Source organism: Pseudophryne corroboree, chromosome 2, assembly GCF_028390025.1.
Source record: "Pseudophryne corroboree isolate aPseCor3 chromosome 2, aPseCor3.hap2, whole genome shotgun sequence".
Lineage (NCBI taxonomy): Eukaryota > Metazoa > Chordata > Amphibia > Anura > Myobatrachidae > Pseudophryne > Pseudophryne corroboree.
In genome coordinates, this window is record NC_086445.1 from 100188184 (window position 1) to 100210473 (window position 22290).

Genomic DNA, 22290 nt, shown 5'->3' on the forward strand with positions numbered 1-22290 from the left:
TGGATATGGGATACTCAACCTGTATATATATATATATATATATATATATATATGAAAGGCCACAGGGCTACAACCAGAAATTCAGCTAGACCTATCAACATTGTATATGTATATATATATAAATATACAGTATATACAGTAGATGGATACTGTAGGTAGTTAGATAGATAGATATACACATATGTATTCGTATATGTATGTATGCATAATATATCCAGCTTGTCTGATCTACATAGAGACCTGCATACCACCACATTGTTTGCAAAAAAGAAAAGTGTACACAGATGGAGCCACGCTCATCTAGGCTTCTCTGCTGCGCCTAGGTGCACCAAGGTTTATTAGCATAAGCCTTTCATCTATTGTTCTCAGCTGCAATACAATACAGAAAGAACAATACAGCAGGGGATTAAGTCATTACAGCAAGGGATTAAGTCTGACTGCCCTGGCTAAATTAATACTATTAAAGGCATAGATGAGGAGGGCTCCATCTGTACACATAGTAGCAGCCGAAATTACACGATTAAACAGCACCAGCATATAAAGGCGTGATACTTCTCAATGCCCCATAGGCATATAGGCATCATAGTTCCTGACCCTTAACCTGCACTTAATAAATCTGTATTACTTTTTGATTGAAAAAGCACTTCCCCCAGCATTTGGTTTCCTGTTATTGAAAACCTGAACTAAACACATACAATTTATACTATATACTATTTTAAAGAATACTAATGACAAATGTAACCATTCATATATGAATATTCAAAAATAATCCAATTAAAAGTCCCAGGGGCAGATGTACAACTAAGCCTTGGAGAGTCATAAAGTGGAGAGAGGTAAAGTACCAACCAATCAGCTCCTGTCATTTTTCAAACACAGCCTATAACATGGCAGTTAAGAACTGATTGCGGTGGCGGAACTTGTGATTGATGGGCCCAGGTGCAAAAATCTAGTTTAAGTCACCCTCCTCTGCCCTGCCCCAAGTTCATAATATAACAGCGGGTGACATGGAGAGGCAGATGAAGACAGAGAGAGACAAGGGGTAATGGGGAAAGGCTGAGGGTGACGGGGAGAAGCAGAAGGTGAAAGAGAGACAGTGGGTGACAGGGAGAAGCCATGGATGCAATGCACCTCCTGCACCAATGGTAGTTCCAACCCTTGCTGATTGGCTGGTAGTATATATCTTTCTGCTTAATACATCTCCTCCTTAAATATGAAAACCCATTTGAGATTGGATGGATATATGTATACAGGTATATACACTGAAAAACGATATATCATATATATCTTACATATACCGGAATATTTTATGTCATTTCATATATATTAGTCAGGGCTTAGTGATCTTACTTGTTCATAGGATATTGATTGACTGAATGTTGGCACAGCGCACAAAATGGCCTCATGTAATGTGTAAAGGTGACCTTCGATTTTATCATGTTGATTAAAGTAACAAAAATAATTTACTTTTGATCCTTTTTCATAAGCAATAAAACTTTTTGGATGGACTTTGGCCACCCACCTACACCTTGCACATGGACTCCTGGCAAGTAATTACTTGGGATTGCTGTTACTTTAGATATTCCACACTAAATTCCACAATTTTATAGTATCACCTATGATTTAATATCAACTTTTAAAACAAATTGACTAAGAATTGGTTGTGAGAATTTTATTTCACTTACCATCTGCTTCAAACAGTTAGATAAATTAGGTCTCTCTCCATATCTACCCAATCATATAGTACCAGAAAGTACTGTGACCCCAAAACATTTGAGACGGCTTGTAGGGAATACTTTGAAACAAAAGCAAGAGGTAGTATTGTGGTTCATGAATCGAAAGATTGTCAAAAAATAAATCTTTAAAACTTTAGTTTTATTAAGTAATTCAGTAAAATTACAGTCCCCAGAGAAAAAAAGATTAAAATGGCAAAGTATTAAAAATAAAAATAATATATAAGTATAAAAGTTCAATATGAGGCCTATTCCTGGGAATGATGAACAATAGGCAGCTATGCCAGGCAGTATATATGTTACTGTTACAACCACAAATGTATATTTACAAATGCATGAACGTAACTACAAAAACATGAAATTTTGTATTGACCCATTCATGTTTAGATCTCTCTCAGGTCGCATCGTTGGAGGTGTGTGGTGGTTCTTTACTCTCATTATTATCTCGTCTTACACGGCTAACTTGGCGGCTTTTTTAACCGTCGAGAGAATGGTATCACCGATAGAAAGTGCAGAAGATCTTGCCAAACAAACAGAGATTGCCTATGGAACACTCGATGCAGGGTCAACAAAAGAATTCTTCAAAGTAAGTTGATGCTTAAAGGACAAAGGACAATATCACGAGTTGTTATGTTTTCTTTATAACTACTGTATCAGGTAATTACCATTGCAAAAAAATAAAATGTCACGGTGAAAGTTTTGTTAGTTTGGAATCAGTGTGTGTACAGGCCAGACGTGTCTTTGCAAGTCTAAAGGGCCCCATACACTAATCCAACCACATGTTGGAGGCGATCGAAGGCGATCACCCCGGCAGCCTCCCGGGGGGCCGGATCAGCCAAGATACATCGTAAGCTGCCCTTTTGTATCCGATGTATTCTGGGCGATCCCAGCCATGCCCCCAGGTCGGACCTGATTGAATGTGCAGCACATTCAATCTGGAGGATCCGATCCAATGCTCACAGGAACGCGCATCGGATCGGACCAGAGACACCTCAAAAATGCCCGATTTCACTCAATAAATCAAGCCGAATGCCCGAATTGGGCTGAAATCGGGCGTATATTCGCTCTAGTGTATGGGGCCCTTTACACAGAGGTTTGGTCTAACTGGTAATATCGTTTGCTCTATTAACTTTGTTGGTGCTGTCCAGGCAACTTGATGCTGACCATCCATACACATCCTAAACTGAGTAAGACTGTATATTAATTTATATTATATTGGGTCTAATGCAGATCTGAAATTTGCACATCTACGATCAGAATCTCTGACATGTGAGGGGATGCCCAGCACAGGGCTAGTCCACCGAGCATGACAAGCCCTACCCCCCCCTTCCAATCCCTGCACCCCCGCAGAGGTGAGAAATCATCGCACAGCTGAGAAGATTTCGCACCCGGTGAGTAGCTCCCTACCTACGCAGCGGTGGAAGGCAGCTACCCGCCATGTTTTGGCTCGCAGTGGCTGCTTGTGACGTCACGCAGACGCTGTGGCCCACCCCGGCAACGGCCTAGACACGCCTGCATTGCCCGCACCGCACCCCCCCAGTGGCGTTGAAAATGCCGCTGGCACGCCCCCTCCCCCCCTGTCAATCAGGCAGAGTTGATCGCAGCAGTGAGATGCTTTTGCATCTCACTTTGTGCGCACAAGTAGCGAGGTTGTTGTGCGTGTGCATAACACAAAGGGCTTCAGGCTGTGTTTGCTGCAATTGCAGCGATCGGATTTGAATTAGGCCTCTTATGCGGGTTAATAATTACACTGGGTTTCCCCATCCTGGAAGATCAGAACTCAGTACAATCTTATCAGTAGAGTTTTCCTACAGTGGCTAAGTGGTTGTCGTGACCATCACTGGAGATTGTGTAGGGTCATTGGTCAGCCTAAACGTGAGTGTAGGTGTGGGTGTATGGTCAGATAGACATTGTGATACAGTGTCGGACTCGGGCATGAAGGGCCCACCGGGGGTATGCTGTTGTAGGGGCCCATGCTTAAGGGTGTGGCCAGGCTCCACTAACCATTACAGAGTACATGTTCTGTTCCCCTTGGTAAATATATAATAATCCATATTCTTGTGAAGTATAATGTAACATATATATAATACATAATTCAAGTGCACTAGGATAGAGTCTGGAACCTGATCCCTAGAGGAGGAGGAGGGCCCACCGGTGGTTTCCCCTGTTCCCCTATGGGCCAGTCCGACCCTGTTGGGATAAACTCTGAATAGCACGCAGCAGCAATATCAGATGCAGTGGAAGAGTAAGGACCTGGATGCACGGTGGCAGAAATGTTAGGAGCATTTTTGGATGGTGAATGCGAGATAACAGGAATGGGCTAAAAAAACACATGGAGAGGTTGCGTCTTATTAGAGTGTCAGAAGTGTGTCGTGGGTGTGTTGTGGAAAGCGGTTCCGTGCAAAGACGCACCAATCGGTATTTCAGAATCTAAGGGCACTGACAGTGGGCATCTCAGTCTTTGCGCATTCGGAAGCATGTTGTTTCTACACCAGGGAAGGGCTTTGTAGAAGCATTAGCATAAAGACGCAACTGTGGCAAAAGACACAGCCGGGTCTTTGGTTGAATCAGCCCCATTGTGAAACAGTGGCTGAGAGCAGTGTATGAGAGGTTGGATTTTAACGTCCCTTTTCTGGGGATAAACTGTTCCCAATAGCAGCTACTGAATGTGGCAACTGGTCACTTTTTGCTGGGCATTCAGTTAGACTTATACAGTTTGTTTTATCTACACCAAATAGGTATCAACCTCCTATGTTACTCAACATCCTATACAATAAAAGGCTAACGCTGCTCCTCCTCTCTATGGGGCGAATTCAAGTATTTTGAGCACCGGCAGCCATTAGATGGCGCCCGACGGAGCAATTCAAGTGATGCTCCATCGGGGCGCACACAGACGCTTGTGCTGACATTACTGTTATGTTGTTCCATCAGTTTAATGGGCTAGTAAATAGTTAAAAAAATAATTATTAAAAGTATGCTCAGTATGAAAATCTAGAAAAATAACTAAACTCTGTCTTTATAATATTCAATATATTTCAGATATTCAGGTATTTGGCAGAGTTACATAAGAGACACAATAGCGGGGATGTAAGAGACACAATAGCAGGGCATTGTCCTTAGTACTGCGCTTATAACAGCGTAACAGTCCGATATGCCTGGTATTGCATGTTGCAGGGGGCGTCTGTTGGAAATAGAAGCCTCCTGCCAGCTTCTGTGATCCAAGTGCTGCATCCAAAGACACAGCATCCGATCACCATAGCGACCATCGGTTGTAATTGTTGCAGTTTGGATGGGGTGTGTTCAAATTGAAGTCTAAATTGCGGTGTGGAAATAAAGCAGACAGTATTTACCCTGCACAGAAACAAAATAACCCACCCAAATCGAACTCTCTCTGCACATGTTACATCTGCCCCACCTGCAGTGCCCATGGTTTTGCCCATTAGAGAAAGATGTTGCTGCTGCAGGTCTGAATTAGGCCCAGGGTCTCACAGATTGCTCGTCTAAGTGCACAATCATTTTCTATTGCTGTGATTTAAGATGGTGTCGAATACAACTTCAATACAGGAAAATGCAGGAAAGCGTCCCTCTGTAATGGGAATTATGGTGCCTGCTGCTGGTGGAGACACAGTAGCAGGCATCGGTGACTGAACAAGGAATCTGCCTGCCTAGCAGCCGTATTTTGCTAGCCATACCTTTAACAAATTCATGAAAGTGCTTTAGTTTACTTTGCCTCGGGCTAACATGTATCACGTTTGTCATTTGCATCACACTTATTGATCTGGGCATATGAGGTTAAGGGTGTCTGTGTGTATAGATCATTAGTCTTCATTCCTTGGGGAGCTGAAAGAAGCAAAGAACAATGACAAGAAAATAATAGTACGGATCCAGGATAACAGAAGCTGGCATTGACAGAATTGTTATGCATGAGGCTGAGTCGCCCAATGGGAATTCTCCTCTCTGTTAATGAGATACGGCCCCAGTTACAGCAAACTAAATATACAAAGTGCATCTGCTAGAAAAAAATGACTGTAATATAAAAATGTAAAGCTTTTGTTATAACTATATTATCGTTATTGATGTAAGTAATAACTGTCACCATACAGTATTGTCCTACAATGGAGCAGATGTATGTGGACATACAGCATGCTATGCACACTGCAAGCCACACTGACACATACCTCCCAACTGTCCCGATTTTTTGCAGGGTCTGTCCCGCTGTCCCTCCCGCGGGCCGCAGTGTTCTGCGGTGAGGGGGCTGGGGGAGTTGCAGTTGGGAGGCTCCCTGTCACTCGCTGCTCTGCTTAGTTCAGAGCACAACAGTGGTGAATAGATGCTGAAGCGTCTATTCAGCCAGAGGGACTGGGGGCATGGCTGGCTGGGAGTCGTGTCTTGCGATGCGGCATTCACACAAAGCCACGCCCCCTATTCAACAGACCATGCCCCCTTTTAGATGGCATGCGGCTTAGCCATGCGAGAGGTCTCGAATTCAAACCTCCAGACATTGGGAGGTGTGTAGATCGATCGATAGATAGATAGATAGATAGATAGATAGATAGATAGATAGATAGATAGATACTGTAATATAATAATAGTATGAAGACATAGCATGTCCAGTGCCTGTTAATAAACTTGTCTATAAAAATAAAGACAGTCACAAACCATACCTCCCAACTTCTCTGTCTTCCAAGGAGGGACATATTTGCGCGCCGAAGCCACATATGGCCTAATTCATGTTTGCACGCAATGGCCAATTTTCTCACAACTGAGTGATTGTTGGCAGAGTGTGCATGTTCCGATCACAGTGCAAATGCACCAAGGTTCCGCTGTGATCCTGCTCACAATGAGGATTTCAGGAAAAAAGTGATTGACAAGAAGTGGCCGTTTGGAATGTGCTTATGAGGAGTGGTTGAAAAAAATGCAGGCGTGTTATGGACGTTTTCGGGGCATGTATCTGCCGTCAGCTGGGAGCTCATACATGCAGAAATATGGTGCCAGTGTCGCTACTTCTGTGTTCAGTCTGCGTAGCCGTAGACCAACCCTTAGCTCTGCTTCCCATAAGTTGCGAATGTGTACACAGTTACGAATGAGTTTGCAATGTTTTCGGTGGGCGTCTCTTTTCAGTTCTTCCAGTTGTTTTATTCATGCAAATAAGCAGGGTCGGACTGGCCCACAGGGGTACCAGGGAAACCACCGATAGGCCCCACTGCCTGAGGGCCCACTCCTTCCTCTAGGGATCAGGTTCAAGACTGTGCACTTGTATTATACATGGTAGATATGTTGCACTACATTGCACTAAACTATTGTGTATTTCAAGCCTCTGTGGAGGCTGGCCACACCCCCTTTGTAGGCTGGCCACACCCCTATGTATGAGCCCCTATCACTGCATTCCCCCGGTGGGCCCATCATGCCCCAGTCCGACACTGCAAATAAGATGCACAATTCAAGCAAAAAAAAGGCCACTTGGCCCCAAGAGTGGCTGTGTCACAAACTGAGCCTTACTTTAAAAGGACACATCTGTAATGTAGAGTTGGTAATTAATGCTTGTTATTGATTTTTTGCTTTATATGCATTATTTTCTGTCTGAATTTGTCTTTCTTTTTTATTGCTATTCTTTAACAGGTGTGATGTTTTCTTTGCCAGTATTTTTCCTTTTATAAATCACTTAAAAACATCAAATAAATGTCATAAATTCCCTTTGACAGAGATCAAAAATAGCAGTTTATGAAAAGATGTGGACGTACATGAAATCTGCCGAGCCTTCGGTATTCACCAAGACGACAGCAGAAGGAGTGGCCCGTGTCCGGAAATCTAAGGGGAAATTCGCCTTCCTTCTAGAGTCCACGATGAATGAATACATTGAGCAGAGGAAACCGTGTGACACCATGAAAGTTGGAGGAAATTTGGATTCCAAAGGATATGGCGTGGCGACGCCTAAGCATTCTCTATTAAGGTGGGTGGAATAGTATAACAATATAAGATGTGTTGTTATAGTATTCCACCTTCCCTGATGTCCCTGAGTTCTTTGTGTGTTTATATGTGAACATGGTTTGTCATTTTACTTTCCACCATTCCATTGTTGATGCAACCGGTAACTCACTCCAACTTATTCAGAGCACCTTATTTTCAAGATCATGTAACAAGCAAACTATGTAATGTTGACAGTAGTCATTTAGATCTTAAAAACAATATTTGCAAGAGTTAAAGTACAATAAGAGATGAGAATGTTTGAGAGAGTGAACTAGTGCGATGAGGGAAGGTGGGCAAGAGAGAGTGATACAGAGATGTTAAGGAGAAGGGCTGAGAGAGAGAGAGATGGGATGTGGCGCTAAAGAAAAAAGAAGAGATACGACTGAAGGGAGGTGGGGGATTGTTACAGAGAAGTAGGGGAGAAAGGCTGAGAGATAGATGGGATGTAGGGGGCAGGAATAAGAGAGCAAAGACTAAAGAGCGGTGGGGAAGAGAAAAGGGGGTACTGTATGCACTCATGTATCAGATGCCCCATAGGTAGAGCTAGACATGCCCTTGAATGGAGCAGGACGGGCTCCCATGGCAGTGTGCCATGCTTCGTTCTCCTCCAAGGTATTCATTGTAATTTCACTGAAATTATTACAATAAAAGGAGTGGGTATGATCCTCATACTGTATTAGGAACTACATTGAAATGCAATGTAAATCCAAGGAACCTTGCATCCACAGTGGAAAAAATTAATCCTAGCACTTACAATTTTGAGCTCATTCTCCAACAGGTGCACCTGCTTACACACTCTTTTCTTAATTTCTCTGACGTCCTAGTGGATGCTGGGTACTCCGTAAGGACCATGGGGAATAGACGGGCTCCGCAGGAGACTGGGCACTCTAAAGAAAGATTTAGGTCTACCTGGTGTGCGCTGGCTCCTCCCCCTATGACCCTCCTCCAAGCCTCAGTTAGATTTCTGTGCCCGGCTGAGCTGGATGCACACTAGGGGCTCTCCTGAGCTCCTAGGAAGAAAGTATATGTTAGGTTTTTTATTTTCAGTGAGACCTGCTGGCAACAGGCTCACTGCACCGAGGGACTAAGGGGAGAAGAAGCGAACCTACCTAAGTGGTGGTAGCTTGGGCTTCTTAGGCTACTGGACACCATTAGCTCCAGAGGGATCGAACACAGGACCCGACCTCGTCGTCCGTTCCCGGAGCCGCGCCGCCGTCCCCCTTACAGAGCCAGAAGCAAGAAGGTGGTCCGGAAAATCGGCGGCTAAAGACTTCTGTCTTCTCCAAGGTAGCGCACAGCACTGCAGCTGTGCGCCATTGCTCCTCATGCACACCACACACTGCGGTCACTGATGGGTGCAGGGCGCTGGGGGGGGGGCGCCCTGAGCAGCAATATTAACACCTTGGCTGGCGAACTGACACCATATACAGCCCCAGGGGCTATATAGGTGTTTATTAACCCCTGTCAGAACTTTTACAATAGTGGGAGAAAGCCCGACGAAAAAGGGGCGGAGCCATCTCCCTCAGCACACTGGCGCCATTTTCCCTCACAGCTCTGCTGGAGGGATCGCTCCCTGGCTCTCCCCTGCAGTCCTGCACTACAGAAAAGGGTTAAAAAGAGAGGGGGGGCAAAAATTAGGCGCAGTATATATATATTATGCAACTATAAGGGAAAACACTCTCTATCGGTGATATACCTGTGATATATAGCGCTCTGGTGTGTGCTGGCATACTCTCCCTCTGTCTCCCCAAAGGGCTTTGTGGGGTCCTGTCCTCTGTCAGAGCATTCCCTGTGTGTGTGCTGTGTGTCGGTACTGCTGTGTCGACATGTATGATGAGGATAATGATGTGGAGGCGGAGCAAATGCCTGTGAATGGGATGTCACCCCCTGCGGGGTCGACAACGGTGTGGATGGACTTATGGAAGGAATTACGTGACAGTGTCAACTCCTTACATAAAAGGTTTGACGACATAGGACAGCCGGCTGCTCAGCTTGTGCCTGTCCAAGCGTCTCACATGTCATCAGGGGCTCTAAAACGCCCGCTACCTCAGATGGCAGACACAGATGTTGACACGGATACCGACTCCAGTGTCGACGACGATGAGACTAGTGTACCTTCCAATAGGGCCACCCGTTACATGATTGAGGCAATGAAAAATGTATTACACATTTCTGATAATACCCCAGATACCACAAAAAAGGGTATTATGTTTGGTGACAGAAAACTACCAGTAGTTTTCCTGCATCTGAGGAATTGATATGAGGTGTGTGAGGAAGCGTGGACTTCCCCCCGATAAGAAATTGATAATTTCTAAGCAGCGTACCCTTTTCCGCCAGAGGATAGGTCACGTTGGGAAATAACCCCTAGGGTAGATAAAGCGGTTACACGCTTATTAAAAAAGGTGGCACTACCGTCACGGATACGGCCGCCCTGAAGGACCTGCTGATAGAAAGCAGAAAACTACCCTTAAAGCTATATACACACACACGGGCATTATATTGAGACCTGCTATTGCCTCGGCATGGATGTGCAGTGCGGCAGCTGCGTGGTCTGATTCCCTGTCGGATAATATTTATACTATAGATAGGGACAATATTTTGCTGAAAATAGAGCATATAAAAGACGCTGTCTTATACATGCGTGATGCACAGAGGGATATTTGCCGACTGGCATCACTAATAAGCGCTATGTAAAACCATTGCCGCCAGACGGGGGTTATGGACTCGGCAATGGTCGGGCGATGCCGATTCAAAACGGCACATGGAAGTTTGCCCTAGAAGGGGGTGGAACTGTTTGGGGATGGTCTTTCAGACCTCGTTTCCACAGCTACGGCTGGGAAATCAAAACTTTTGCCACAAGCTACCCCACAGCAAAAGTAAGCACTGTATTATCAGGTACAGTCCCTTCGGCCCTAGAAAAGTAGAGGGATAGAGGCTCATCTTTTCTGCCAAGAGGAAAAGGTAGAGGGAAAAAGCTGCAGCACACAGCTAGTTCCCGGGAGCAGAAGTCCTCCCCTGCATCCGGTAAGTCCACAGCATGACGCTGGGGCTGCTCAGGTGGACCCGGGTACGGTGGGGGCCCGTCTCAGAAATTTCAGCGCACAGTGGGCTCTCTCACAGGTGGATCCCTGGGTTCTTCAAACAGTATCTCAGAGGTACAGGCTGGAATTCGAGACGTCTCCCCCCCGCCGTTTCCTAAAATCTGCCTTACCGGCAACTCCCTCTGCCAGGGAGGCAGTGTTGGTGGCTATCCAAAAAACTGTATTCACAGCAAGTGATTATCAAGGTACCCCTCCTTCAACAGGAAAAGGGTTACTTTTCCACAATGTTTGTGGTACCGAAACCGGACGGTTCGGTGAGACCCATCTTAAATTTAAAATCCTTGAACACATATAACAAAAGATTCAAGTTCAAGATGGAATCGCTCAGGGCGATTATTGCGATCCTGGACGAGGGGGATTACAGGGTCTCTCTGGACATCAAGGATACTTACCTGCATGTCCCCATTTACCCTCCTCACCAGGAGTACCTCAAGATTGTGGTACCGGACTGTCACTATCAGTTCCAGACGCTGCCGTTTGGATTATCCACGGCACCGAGGGTCTTTACCATGGGTAATGACCGAAATGATGATACTCCTTCGCAAGAAGGGAGTTTTAATTATCCCGTACTTGGACGATCTCCTGATACAGGCGAGGTCCAAGGAACAGTTGGTAAGGGGGTAGCACTTTCTCCGGAAGTGCTGCAACAGCAGGACTGGATTCTCAATTCCAAAGTCACAGCTGGTCCCGACGACAAGTCTTCTGTTCCTGGGAATGATTCTGGAAACAGACCAAAAAAAAGTGTTTCTTCCAATGGAAAAAGCCGAGGAGTTGTCATCTCTAGTCAGAGACATCCTAAAACCGGGACAGGTGTCGGTACATCAATGCACACGAGTCCTGGGAAAAATGGTAGCTTCGTACGAGGCAATTCCATTCGGAAGGTTCCACGCAAGGACTTTCCAGTGGGACCTGTTGGACAAATGGTCCGGGTCCCATCTCCAGATGCAACAGCGAATAACCCTGTCGGCAAGGACCAGGGTGTCGCTGCTGTGGTGGCTGCAGAGGGCTCATCTACTAGAGGGCCGCAGATTCGGAATACAGGACTGGGTCCTGGTGACCACGGATGCCAGCCTTCGGGGCTGGGGTGCAGTCACACAGGGAGGAAATTTCCAAGGACTGTGGTCAAATCAGGAGATTTCGCTTCACATAAATATTCTGGAGCTAAGGGCCATTTACAATGCCCTAAGCCAAGCAAGACCCCTGCTTCAGAACCGGCCGGTACTGATCCAATCAGACAACATCACGGCGGTCGCCCATGTAAACAGACAGGGCGGCACAAGAAGCAGGAGGGCAATGGCAGAAGTCACAAGGATTCTCCGATGGGCAGAGAATCATGTGTTAGCACTGACAGCAGTGTTCATTCCGGGAGTGGACAACTGGGAAGCAGACTTCCTCAGCAGGCACGACCTCCACCAGGGAGAATGGGGACTTCATCCAGAAGTCTTCCAGATGCTGGTAAACCGTTGGGAAAAATCACAGGTGGACATGATGGCGTCCCGCCTCAACAAAAAGCTAAAAAGATATTGCGCCAGGTCAAGGGACCCTCAGGCGATCGCTGTGGACGCTCTAGTGACACCGTGGGTGTACCAGTCGGTTTATGTGATTCCTCCTCTACCTCTCATACCCAAAGTACTGAGAATAATAAGAAAGCGAGGAGTGAGAACTATTCTCGTGGCTCCGGATTGGCCAAGAATGGCTTGGTACCCGGAGCTTCAAGAGATGCTTGCAGAGGACCCTTGGCCTCTGCCGCTCAGACAAGACCTGCTGCAGCAGGGACCCTGTCTGTTCCAAGACTTACCACGGCTGCGTTTGACGGCATGGCGGTTGAACGCCGGATCCTAAAGGAAAAAGGCATTCCGGAGGAAGTCATCCCTACCCTGATCAAGGCCAGGAAGGATGTCACCGCAAAACATTATCACCGCATTTGGCGAAAATATGTTGCTTGTTGTGAGGCCAAGAAGGCCCCAACGGAGGAATTTCAACTGGGTCGATTCCTGCATTTCCTGCAAGCAGGTGTGACGTTGGGCCTCAAATTGGGGTCCATTAAGGTCCAGATCTCGGCCCTGTCGATTTTCTTCCAGAAAGAACTGGCTTCACTGCCTGAAGTTCAGACTTTTGTCAAGGGAGTTCTGCATATTCAGCCTCCTTTGGTGCCCCCAGTGGCACCTTGGGATCTCAATGTGGTTTTGGGAGTTTCTGAAATCACATTGGTTTGAGCCACTTAAGACTGTGGATTTAAAATATCTCACGTGGAAAGTGGTTATGTTGTTGGCTCTGGCTTCGGACAGACGTGTGTCAGAATTGGCGGCTTTGTCCTGTAAAGGCCCCTATCTGATTTTCCATATGGATAGGGCAGAGTTGAGGACTCGTCCTCAGTTTCTCCCGAAGGTGGTATCAGCTTTTCACTTGAACCAGCCTATTGTGGTGCCTGCGGCTACTAGGGACTTGGAGGATTCCAAGTTTCTGGACGTAGTCAGGGCCCTGAAAATTTATATTTCCAGGACGGCTGGAGTCAGGAAAACTGACTCGCTGTTTATTTTATATGCACCCAACAAGCTGGGTGCACCTGCTTCTAAGCAGACTATCGCGCGCTGGATTTGTAGCACTATTCAGCTGGCGCATTCTGCGGTGGGACTACCGCAGCCTAAATCTGTAAAAGCCCATTCCACGAGGAAGGTGGGCTCATCTTGGGCGGCTGCCCGAGGGGTCTCGGCTTTACAACTTTGCCGAGCTGCTACTTGGTCAGGGGCAAACACTTTGCAAACTTTTATAAATTTGATACCCTGGCTGAGGAGGACCTGGAGTTCTCTCATTCGGTGCTGCAGAGTCATCCGCACTCTCCCGCCCGTTTGGGAGCTTTGGTATAATCCCCATGGTCCTTACGGAGTACCCAGCATCCACTAGGACGTCAGAGAAAATAAGATTTTACTCACCGGTAAATCTATTTCTCGTAGTCCGTAGTGGATGCTGGGCGCCCATCCCAAGTGCGGATTGTCTGCAATACTTGTAAATAGTTATTGTTACAAAAATCGGGTTGTTATTGCGAGCCATCTGTTCAGAGGCTCCATTGTTATCATACTGTTAACCGGGGTTCCTATCACGAGTTATATGGTGTAATTGGTGTGGCTGGTATGAGTCTTACCCGGGATTCAAAATCCTTCCTTATTGTGTCAGCTCTTCCGGGCACAGTGTCCTAACTGAGGCTTGGAGGAGGGTCATAGGGGGAGGAGCCAGTGCACACCAGGTAGACCTAAATCTTTCTTTAGAGTGCCCAGTCTCCTGTGGAGCCCGTCTATTCCCCATGGTCCTTACGGAGTACCCAGCATCCACTACGGACTACGAGAAATAGATTTACCGGTGAGTAAAATCTTATTTTTTCAACTCTGTGTCTGTTGTCAAATTGGTAACAGATCTGACCATTTGTTTATCACATCGAATGTTCAGATTCCAACAAGTCTGATCCTGATTGAGTGCCAACTAGCCTGTAACACCCACACATCCCTTCTAAGCTCACAACCTCTGGGGTAAAAAGCTTGTTCCGTAGAATCTCCTTCACCTCATTGGCTAGCTCATTACACTCAGCTTGTAGAGCCTTATTGACCTTCTCTAAGTTCCATTTCAACTTCAACAATAAGGGTGTTCAACAATTTGTACATATTTCTGATTGAGCACGTGAATTTTGTCTTTATATGTTAGCACTATCTCATCCTTAGTGCTTTTCACGTCATCCATATCATTAAGCAGTTGCGTCTTGAGCCTTTTCAAAATGACATTAAGCACCAAAGCCTCTTTTAGGGTGAAAGCTGAAGCCACAGCTTCAGCCTCTTTATTACAAGCCTCTGCTTCTGCTCGGTCATGGTTTTCAGAACATTTGACAAAATGGTTATATCCTCACTGAGTGACTATTTCAACTCCTACTTCTTCTCTTTTCCATAAACTTGAAGACACCAAGGTCCACTTGTTGTCCTTTATGAACCACTGAGAGGGTTTCCTTCAATATTCATGTCTTACCATCAATCTCTTTATCCTATTCAACATGAGTCTGCAACAACAATGAAATTAATGAAGCGTTGCAGTTAAGTTTACACCTTTGAGACTGATGCAGAATTAAAATCCACTTGCACAGCGCATTGTGTATGTTTTTGAACTACACATCCCCTGAAGCTGAGCATATAGGGAATGTAGAGTCACATATAAATCAGAGTCACATATAAATATGCATCTTAATTTATGGCTGAAGGGGCATGTTGGAGTTATACTGTAATGAGGCGTTCACATGTAGCAATGTTCATTAAGGCTGTGCTCAGACAATTACAGTTTATGCAGCAATGTGCATATGCATAAATGTGCCTGTTTTCAGATGGATCTCTTGCACCTAGGATAGGGTTGATACAAGTGTGCCCTGATGATAATGATGACAGCTGTGAAACCAAGCATTCGGATATGGATTGTCTAGGAGCACAGATGTATACAACTCTTTATGGCCAAATGTGTGCATGTAGTGCCAAGCATGCAATGTGCTAACTACAGCTGACTTGGGGTCAGATCCGCTTCAGCCCCTTTGTGTTCATATTATCTGTGCTTTACAGTCAGACAATATTCCTCCATCTTCTTATCCACAAATCTCACTTATAAGGATTCAATTTAAGATCTCTTTCTTTCAATATCAGCATTTTATCCATTGTCAAACTTTATAGTAGGTGCAGAATGTGTGGTGCACACAGGCCCCTGAGGCAAGAAGGACACACACCCTGCACCCATTGCATTAAATTACCTGGTGGCCATACCAAAGCTTTATTCCAGTGAGTTCCTCAGAACTGTCTGAAGAAGTAAAAAGTAATTAAGAGCCAGCACAATAGTTCCAAATATATTGCAAGAAATATGGTGTAGTGTCAAAGTATGCGGTAAAATACGCCTGGTTTAATGAGCCACTTTCACCCGTGCGTCTCCATTTTTTGCTGTCCGCAAGGTAAACATTGTTTTCTTTTTATGACATAAGACTCTTTCTGTTTGGGTTGCACTCTCTTTCATTACTTCAAAATCCTTAATGCACTGTAACTGCCAGTTGTATGGCTGTCTCACTGAAAGTAGTGACAGCTGTTTCTTTCTCTTGGCTCTGCAAAACACTTTCTTAATGAGCATTAATTTAACACTCTGTGTATTCCAAAGGTGTTTTAAAGTCCGATCTTCAATTTTTCTTCTGTTTCTATCTTTTGGAAAAATGCAGAGAAATCACTTTAGACCTGAAATCACTGTCTCAATTTTCTCCCATTAAGAGGATGCAAACAACCAGATTTACTAAGCGGCATGTTTTGAATGTGTCGCAACCTGAAAAATAAAAATGCTCCAAAAAGTTAGTTGACCTAGGAGAAATTTTTATGTAAAGTGCTGTACAGAACTCTAGGTTGTCTGTCAGCATGCCCTGGCAGATAATGCCCACTGGTACCAGTAGTGTACCTGTTAACACACTGTGACAAAAGTAATTTATTAAATAAAGACACCCCCATTCATCCCTATCTATTTTACTCACATATCCATAGGGAAAGGGACAGCTTTGGTCCAGGTAGACATCCGTAGAGTCTTGGAAAGAAAAAAATACATAGTTGATGTAATACTTCCTCTTAAGAGATCTCAGCTTAAAGGAATTGTGGAGGGTTGCCTTTAAAAATAATAATAACAATAATGTAGAGAAGCCTGTATGGATCCTAGGGATCTGTGCAGGGCTTAATTTTCACAGCCTCACTGGGCTTTATGCTGGGCTTCCCATTGATGTAGTCAACCACCCTTTCAATCTTGTGGTGAAGGATTCTGGATTCCAGTGCCAGAGCAGGTGCAGAACTATCTCCACCTACAGTAGTCTGTGACTTATATATATATATATATATATATATATACATACATATATATACTATATAAAAGTGAAAATGTGTCCTTCTGTCTGTATTTCTATACAAATCCACAGTTTACAAGCGAAGATCGGGAAATTTGACATAAAAGCGTATTAAAACACGGCGGAGGCAGCTAAAAAAATTAGAAATCCCTAGCACCCCTAGGGGGGAGACAGCAGCACAGAGTATATCAGGAGACAGCATAACTCCGGAATTGCTGGAGCAATGTACTCAGAAATTGGTACACATATGCCTTACAATCTGAGAACAAATACTGTGGGGGTCAGACACCCCTAGCATCCCTAGATGTGGGACAGCAGCACAGAGTATGTCAGCAGACAGAATAACTGTGGAAGGGCTGGAGCAATGTACACCAAACTTGGTACACACCTGACTTACAATCTGGGAACAAACTCTGTGGGGGTTAGACACCCCTAGCGCCCATAGAGGTGGGACAGCAGCACAGAGTATTTCAGGAGACAGCATAACTCCCAAATGCCTGGACCAATTTACAAGAAGCTTAGTACACATATGCCTTACAATCTGGGAACAAACACTGTGGTGGTAAGACACCACTAGCACCCCTAGGGGTGAGGCAGCAGCACTGAGTATTTCAGCAGACAGCATAACTTTGGAATGCCTGCAGCAATTCACAACAAACTTGGTACACATATGACTTACACTCTGGGAACAAACACTGTGGGGGTCAGACACCCCTAGCATCCCTAGAGGTGGGACAGTAGCACAGAGTATGTCAGCAGACAGCATAACTGTGGAAGGGGTGGAGCAATTTACACCAAAATTGGTACACATCTGACTTACAATCTGGGAACAAACTCTGTGGGGGTTATACACCACCCCTAGCACCCCTAGGGGTGATGCAGCAGCACTGAGTATTTTAGCAGACAGCATAACTGGAAGGGCTGCAGCAATTTACAGCAAACTTGGTACACTTATGACTTACACTCTAGGAACAAACACTGTGGGGGTCAGACACCCCTAGCACCCCTAGGGGTGGGACAGCAGCACAGAGTATGTCAGCAGACAGCATAACTGGAAGGGCTGGAACAATTTACACCAAACATGGTACACATCTGACTTACAATCTGGAAACAAACTCTGTTGGGGTTAGATACCCCTAGCGGTGGGACAGCAGCACAGAGTATTTCCGTAGACAGCATAACTCCTGAATGCCTGGACCTATTTACAACAAACTTGGTACACATATGACTTACAGGCTGGGAACAAACACTGTGGGGTTAAGACACTCCTAGCACCCCTAGTGGTGAGGCAGCAGCACAGTTTTTTAGCAGACTGCATAACTCTGAAATGCCTGGAGCAATTTACACCAAACTTTCTACACAAATGACTTACAGTCTGGGAACAAACACTGTGGGGGTAACACACCTAGCACCCCTAGGGGAGGAACAGCAGCACAGAGTATTTCAGAAGACAGCATAACTCCTGAATGCTGGGACCTATTTACAACAAACTTGGTACACATATGACTTACAGGATGGGGACAAACACTATGTGGGTTACAAACCCCTAGCACCCCTAGGAGTGGGCCAGCAGCACAAACTATAGCAGGTCATGCATGATATGTCAGTGATGACAGGGCTGCATGTGACAGGGCCAGTGGCATGATGTGAGGAGGGAAATGCAGGTAGCACAAACCCACACCCGGAGAGTTATATAGTGGAAGTACCACTGTCCCCCAGCAGCACAGAGTATATCAGGAGTTACATAATGTGCTGCGCTATATAATAAACTGTGAAAAAATCGGTAATTTCACAGGGGCAGTGACATGATGTGAGGAGGGGAATGGAGGCAGCAGGAAGCCACAGACTAAGATTTGTATAGTGGGAAGAGCAGGGTCCTTTGGGGGACCAAAAAGGGGTCTGGCCACTACACAAAGTGCGTCAGAGAAGCAAGATATGCCTATATACTAGATCTCCAACCAACGTAAATTAACGAACAATTATCAGTCTAATTTACCATCCTCATCCCGTAGCAAAGCACGGGTATTTAGCTATCTACAATGTTTATACAGGTCGAGTATCCCTTATTCAAAATCCAAAATCACACATTTTACGTTCACCTACTAAGATAATGACACATACATATGTATATTATACTATATATCTATATAATATATTTGTATTGTGTGTTTAATATTTACATTTATTTTTGTAAACAGACATTCTTAAAATCCTGGGCATCGCCGGGTACTCCAGCTAGTATATATATATATATATATATATATATATATATATAGTATATCCAGGTCCGGCACTCCGCCTGTATAGCTGGGATACTTTGCCTGGGTGCCTTCTATGAGAGGACAGCACCTCTCCGATATACACACCAATAGTAGCAGCACTCCAGGACAGCAGAACAATTTCAGAATAACTGTGTCGTTTTATTGCATATCATCAACGTTTCGGGGTGTTACCCCCGTCTTCAGGATAATATAACACATTAAACAAGTGAAATTTATATCTTACCGTCCTCGGTCCTGCCCGCTGCGACTCCCGCCCGTCCACTAGGCCGTCATCTTACGCACTTCCGGTCACGTCACCCGCTACTTCCGGAAGTCGCGTCGCTCGTAACCCGTGGCGACAGGAAGTCCAGGGGAGACACAAGGAACAGTTTCCATGCCAACATAAACAACTGTGTGAAAAAAACGTAAACAATTAAGAGATGTACATCAAGACATCATATTAGTGCCCAACAAAACAAATCAAATTTATGTGCAGTCATTTGAACCGTTCCTCCTTATCTCTCCTATTTTGTGTTGCTCTGTGCTGTATAAACCATTATATATAAAAGTTATAGTGGCTCGTGAACCATTCCAATAACAATAAAATATTACTAAAATATCTACTTTATGTAGGTGAATACATTGCTTTGCTTTACTTTACCAGTATATCTACATAAACCTAAATGTATACTTATTGTGTAATCCAGAATTACATTCATCTTAAGTAACTTCATCCAATCAGACCCTATTTATACCATCCTATTATAACTATTGTTTGTAGTCCTACTTTAAATCCTACTCCTCCTTAGATTGTTAGATGTATTATATTATGTTTAGTTTATCTTTTTATAAAAAGCAGGACAACCCCATGGATTCATTGAGACCCCTGGGTACCATCGTGTCCAACCTATGGATCCATTGGGCCTCAATTTGTAATAATTTTCTTTGTCTGTTACCTCCCCTAATGGATACAGGGACATGGTCCACCACTATATACTTCAGTGATGCCACTCCATGTTTCTGCATTGCAAAGTGCCGGGCCACCGGCTGCTCACTTTTACCTGACTGTATGGCAGCTCTAATGGCCGTGCGGTGCTGTGCCATCCTCTCTTTAAACTGCCGTGTGGTTTTACCTACGTATTGTAAGCCACATGGGCAAAACAATACATAAACCACAAATCTGCTGGTGCATGTTAGTGGCCAACGAATTTTACATTTTTTACCTGTGTATGCATGGGTTACATACGTCCCCACCTGCATATATCCACACGTGGTGCAACCTAGGCAGCGATAGCAGCCATTTTTACGTCCTAAGAAAGTTGTTTCTGGTTTTTTGGATTGAAAGTTAGTAATGTCAGTTTTGACCACCATATCCCGTATATTACGGCTACGGGTATGGCTAGGCAACAGCCGCGTCCCATGTAATTCTGTTAGATCGGGGTCAGATGTTACCATAGGCCACAGTCGCTTTACTCTGGTGACCGTTTTCTTACTCAAAGTATTATATTCATTGACCCATGGGATGATTCCGCCCATTTGTTTTTTGTCCTTAGACCTCAGTAGCTCTTTTCTCTCTATGCCCAGTGCCCTTTCTTTAGCTTTTATTAGTTCTTTAGGCTTATACCCTCTCATAATAAATTTTTCAAACATTATTTGCAATTGTTTTTCTGTCTCCTCTGGGTCATTTGTGATCCGACATACCCTCAAAAACTGAGAGTATGGCAGACCCCTAGTGGTCGCTACTGGGTGAAAACTGTCTCTTCTAAGGAGGGTATTCCTGTCTGTAGGTTTACTGTAAATGGATGTGTATATACGTTGATCTACAATTTTGATCTCCACATCCAAAAAGTTAATACATTTTTTATCCATATCATAAGTTAGCTTAACCGGACTATTAGTGGCATTGTGTGTCTCAATAATCCCTCTCAGATTTTCTTGTTCCCCACTCCAGAACACCAATAAATCATCTATATAGCGATGATACACAAAAATGTTGTTAACAATATCATCATTTTCAAAAAATAACTCGTTCTCAACTTGCCACATATACGTATTGGCAAAGGCCGGGGCCACCGCCGATCCCATGGCACACCCGGTCCTTTGCCAATAAAAACTACCGTCAAACAAAAAGTAATTGTGTGACAATGTGTATCTCAGCAATTCCAAGAATATCTCTATCTTAGGTCCTGTGTATAGTGGGTTATTAATCAACAACCTTCTGACTGAGTTGATTCCATCCTCATGCGGAATGCACGTATATAGACTGGCCACATCTAGTGTGACCATTGATATTGTATCAGGGATGGAACCCAACTCACTCAGATGTCGCAGCAGTGCTGACGTGTCCTTAAGGTGCGTATGTGTACCTTGTATACAAGGTTGCAGGTACGAATCTAGAAATATCGAGATAGACTCACATAAAGAACCCCTGGCAGACACTATAGGCCTGCCAGGGGGTCGCACCGAATCTTTGTGCATTTTAGGTATGCTGTAAAACACAGGTACCCGCGGGTACTCAGTTTTTAATTTATTTACCACGTCCATGGTTAATTCTCCTGTATAGGCAGCCTGATCTAGAATATTATCTAGCTCGATCTTAAACGCAACAGTGGGATCCCCTGCCAATACGGTATATGTATTTGTATCTCCCAGTAACCGCAGACATTCCTTTCGATACTCAGAGATGTCCTGCACCACTATACCACCCCCTTTGTCCGCACTCCTTATAATTATATCTTGTCTCTGACTGAGAGACTTGAGAGCTTCCTGCTCTTCCGTAGTCAAGTTATGCCGAATCTTAGGTATTTTCTCCTGTAGCGGTACATTCTCCATTATACGGTGAAACGTTCTAATAGTTGCATTTGAGGTAATAGGTTCAAATTTGGACTTTGCTCCAATCTTCCGAAGTTGTAAAGGCATCTCATTGGTGTTCTTAGGGCCAGGGTTTTTGCTGAAATGTTCCTTAAGCTTAAGAGTTCGTTGTAACTTATAACTCTCCACCTTCCACTTAAAGGGATCTGGTCTATTTGTTGGAATGAATGATAGTCCCTTGCTGAGAACTCCAATTTCCGCCTTAGTCAACGGAATTGAGGATAAATTAAAAATCAGGTCTTCTTGCCTCTGGGAGGCTTCGCTCCGCTTTTGTCTCCACCTTTGCCCGCCCCTCCTTATGGGTTTTTTTTGCGGCCTGTAATACGTGCCCTGGTCTTGACCCCTAAAGGGGACCTTTGTGTTTGTGTAGATGGAGTTGCATTACGATCATCTGTTTCACTAGCTGAGGTGCTGGAATACTTTGATTGAGTTCTTTGTCTCCTTGGATATTTTCTCTGACCCGGTTTGTT

At 44.6% G+C, this 22290-nt stretch overlaps 1 protein-coding gene across 6 annotated transcripts in view; it reads left to right on the forward strand.

Annotated features, from left to right (window-relative positions):
* Positions 1-22290, forward strand: part of GRIA4 (glutamate ionotropic receptor AMPA type subunit 4) — a 520238-nt gene that overhangs the window by 472976 nt on the left and 24972 nt on the right. For all 6 annotated transcript variants that reach the window (XM_063951550.1, XM_063951549.1, XM_063951551.1 and 3 more), the window contains exons 12-13: positions 2118-2316; positions 7433-7680. In XM_063951550.1, the coding sequence (XP_063807620.1) occupies positions 2118-2316; positions 7433-7680 (447 nt within the window). The remainder of the gene's footprint in view (positions 1-2117; positions 2317-7432; positions 7681-22290) is intronic.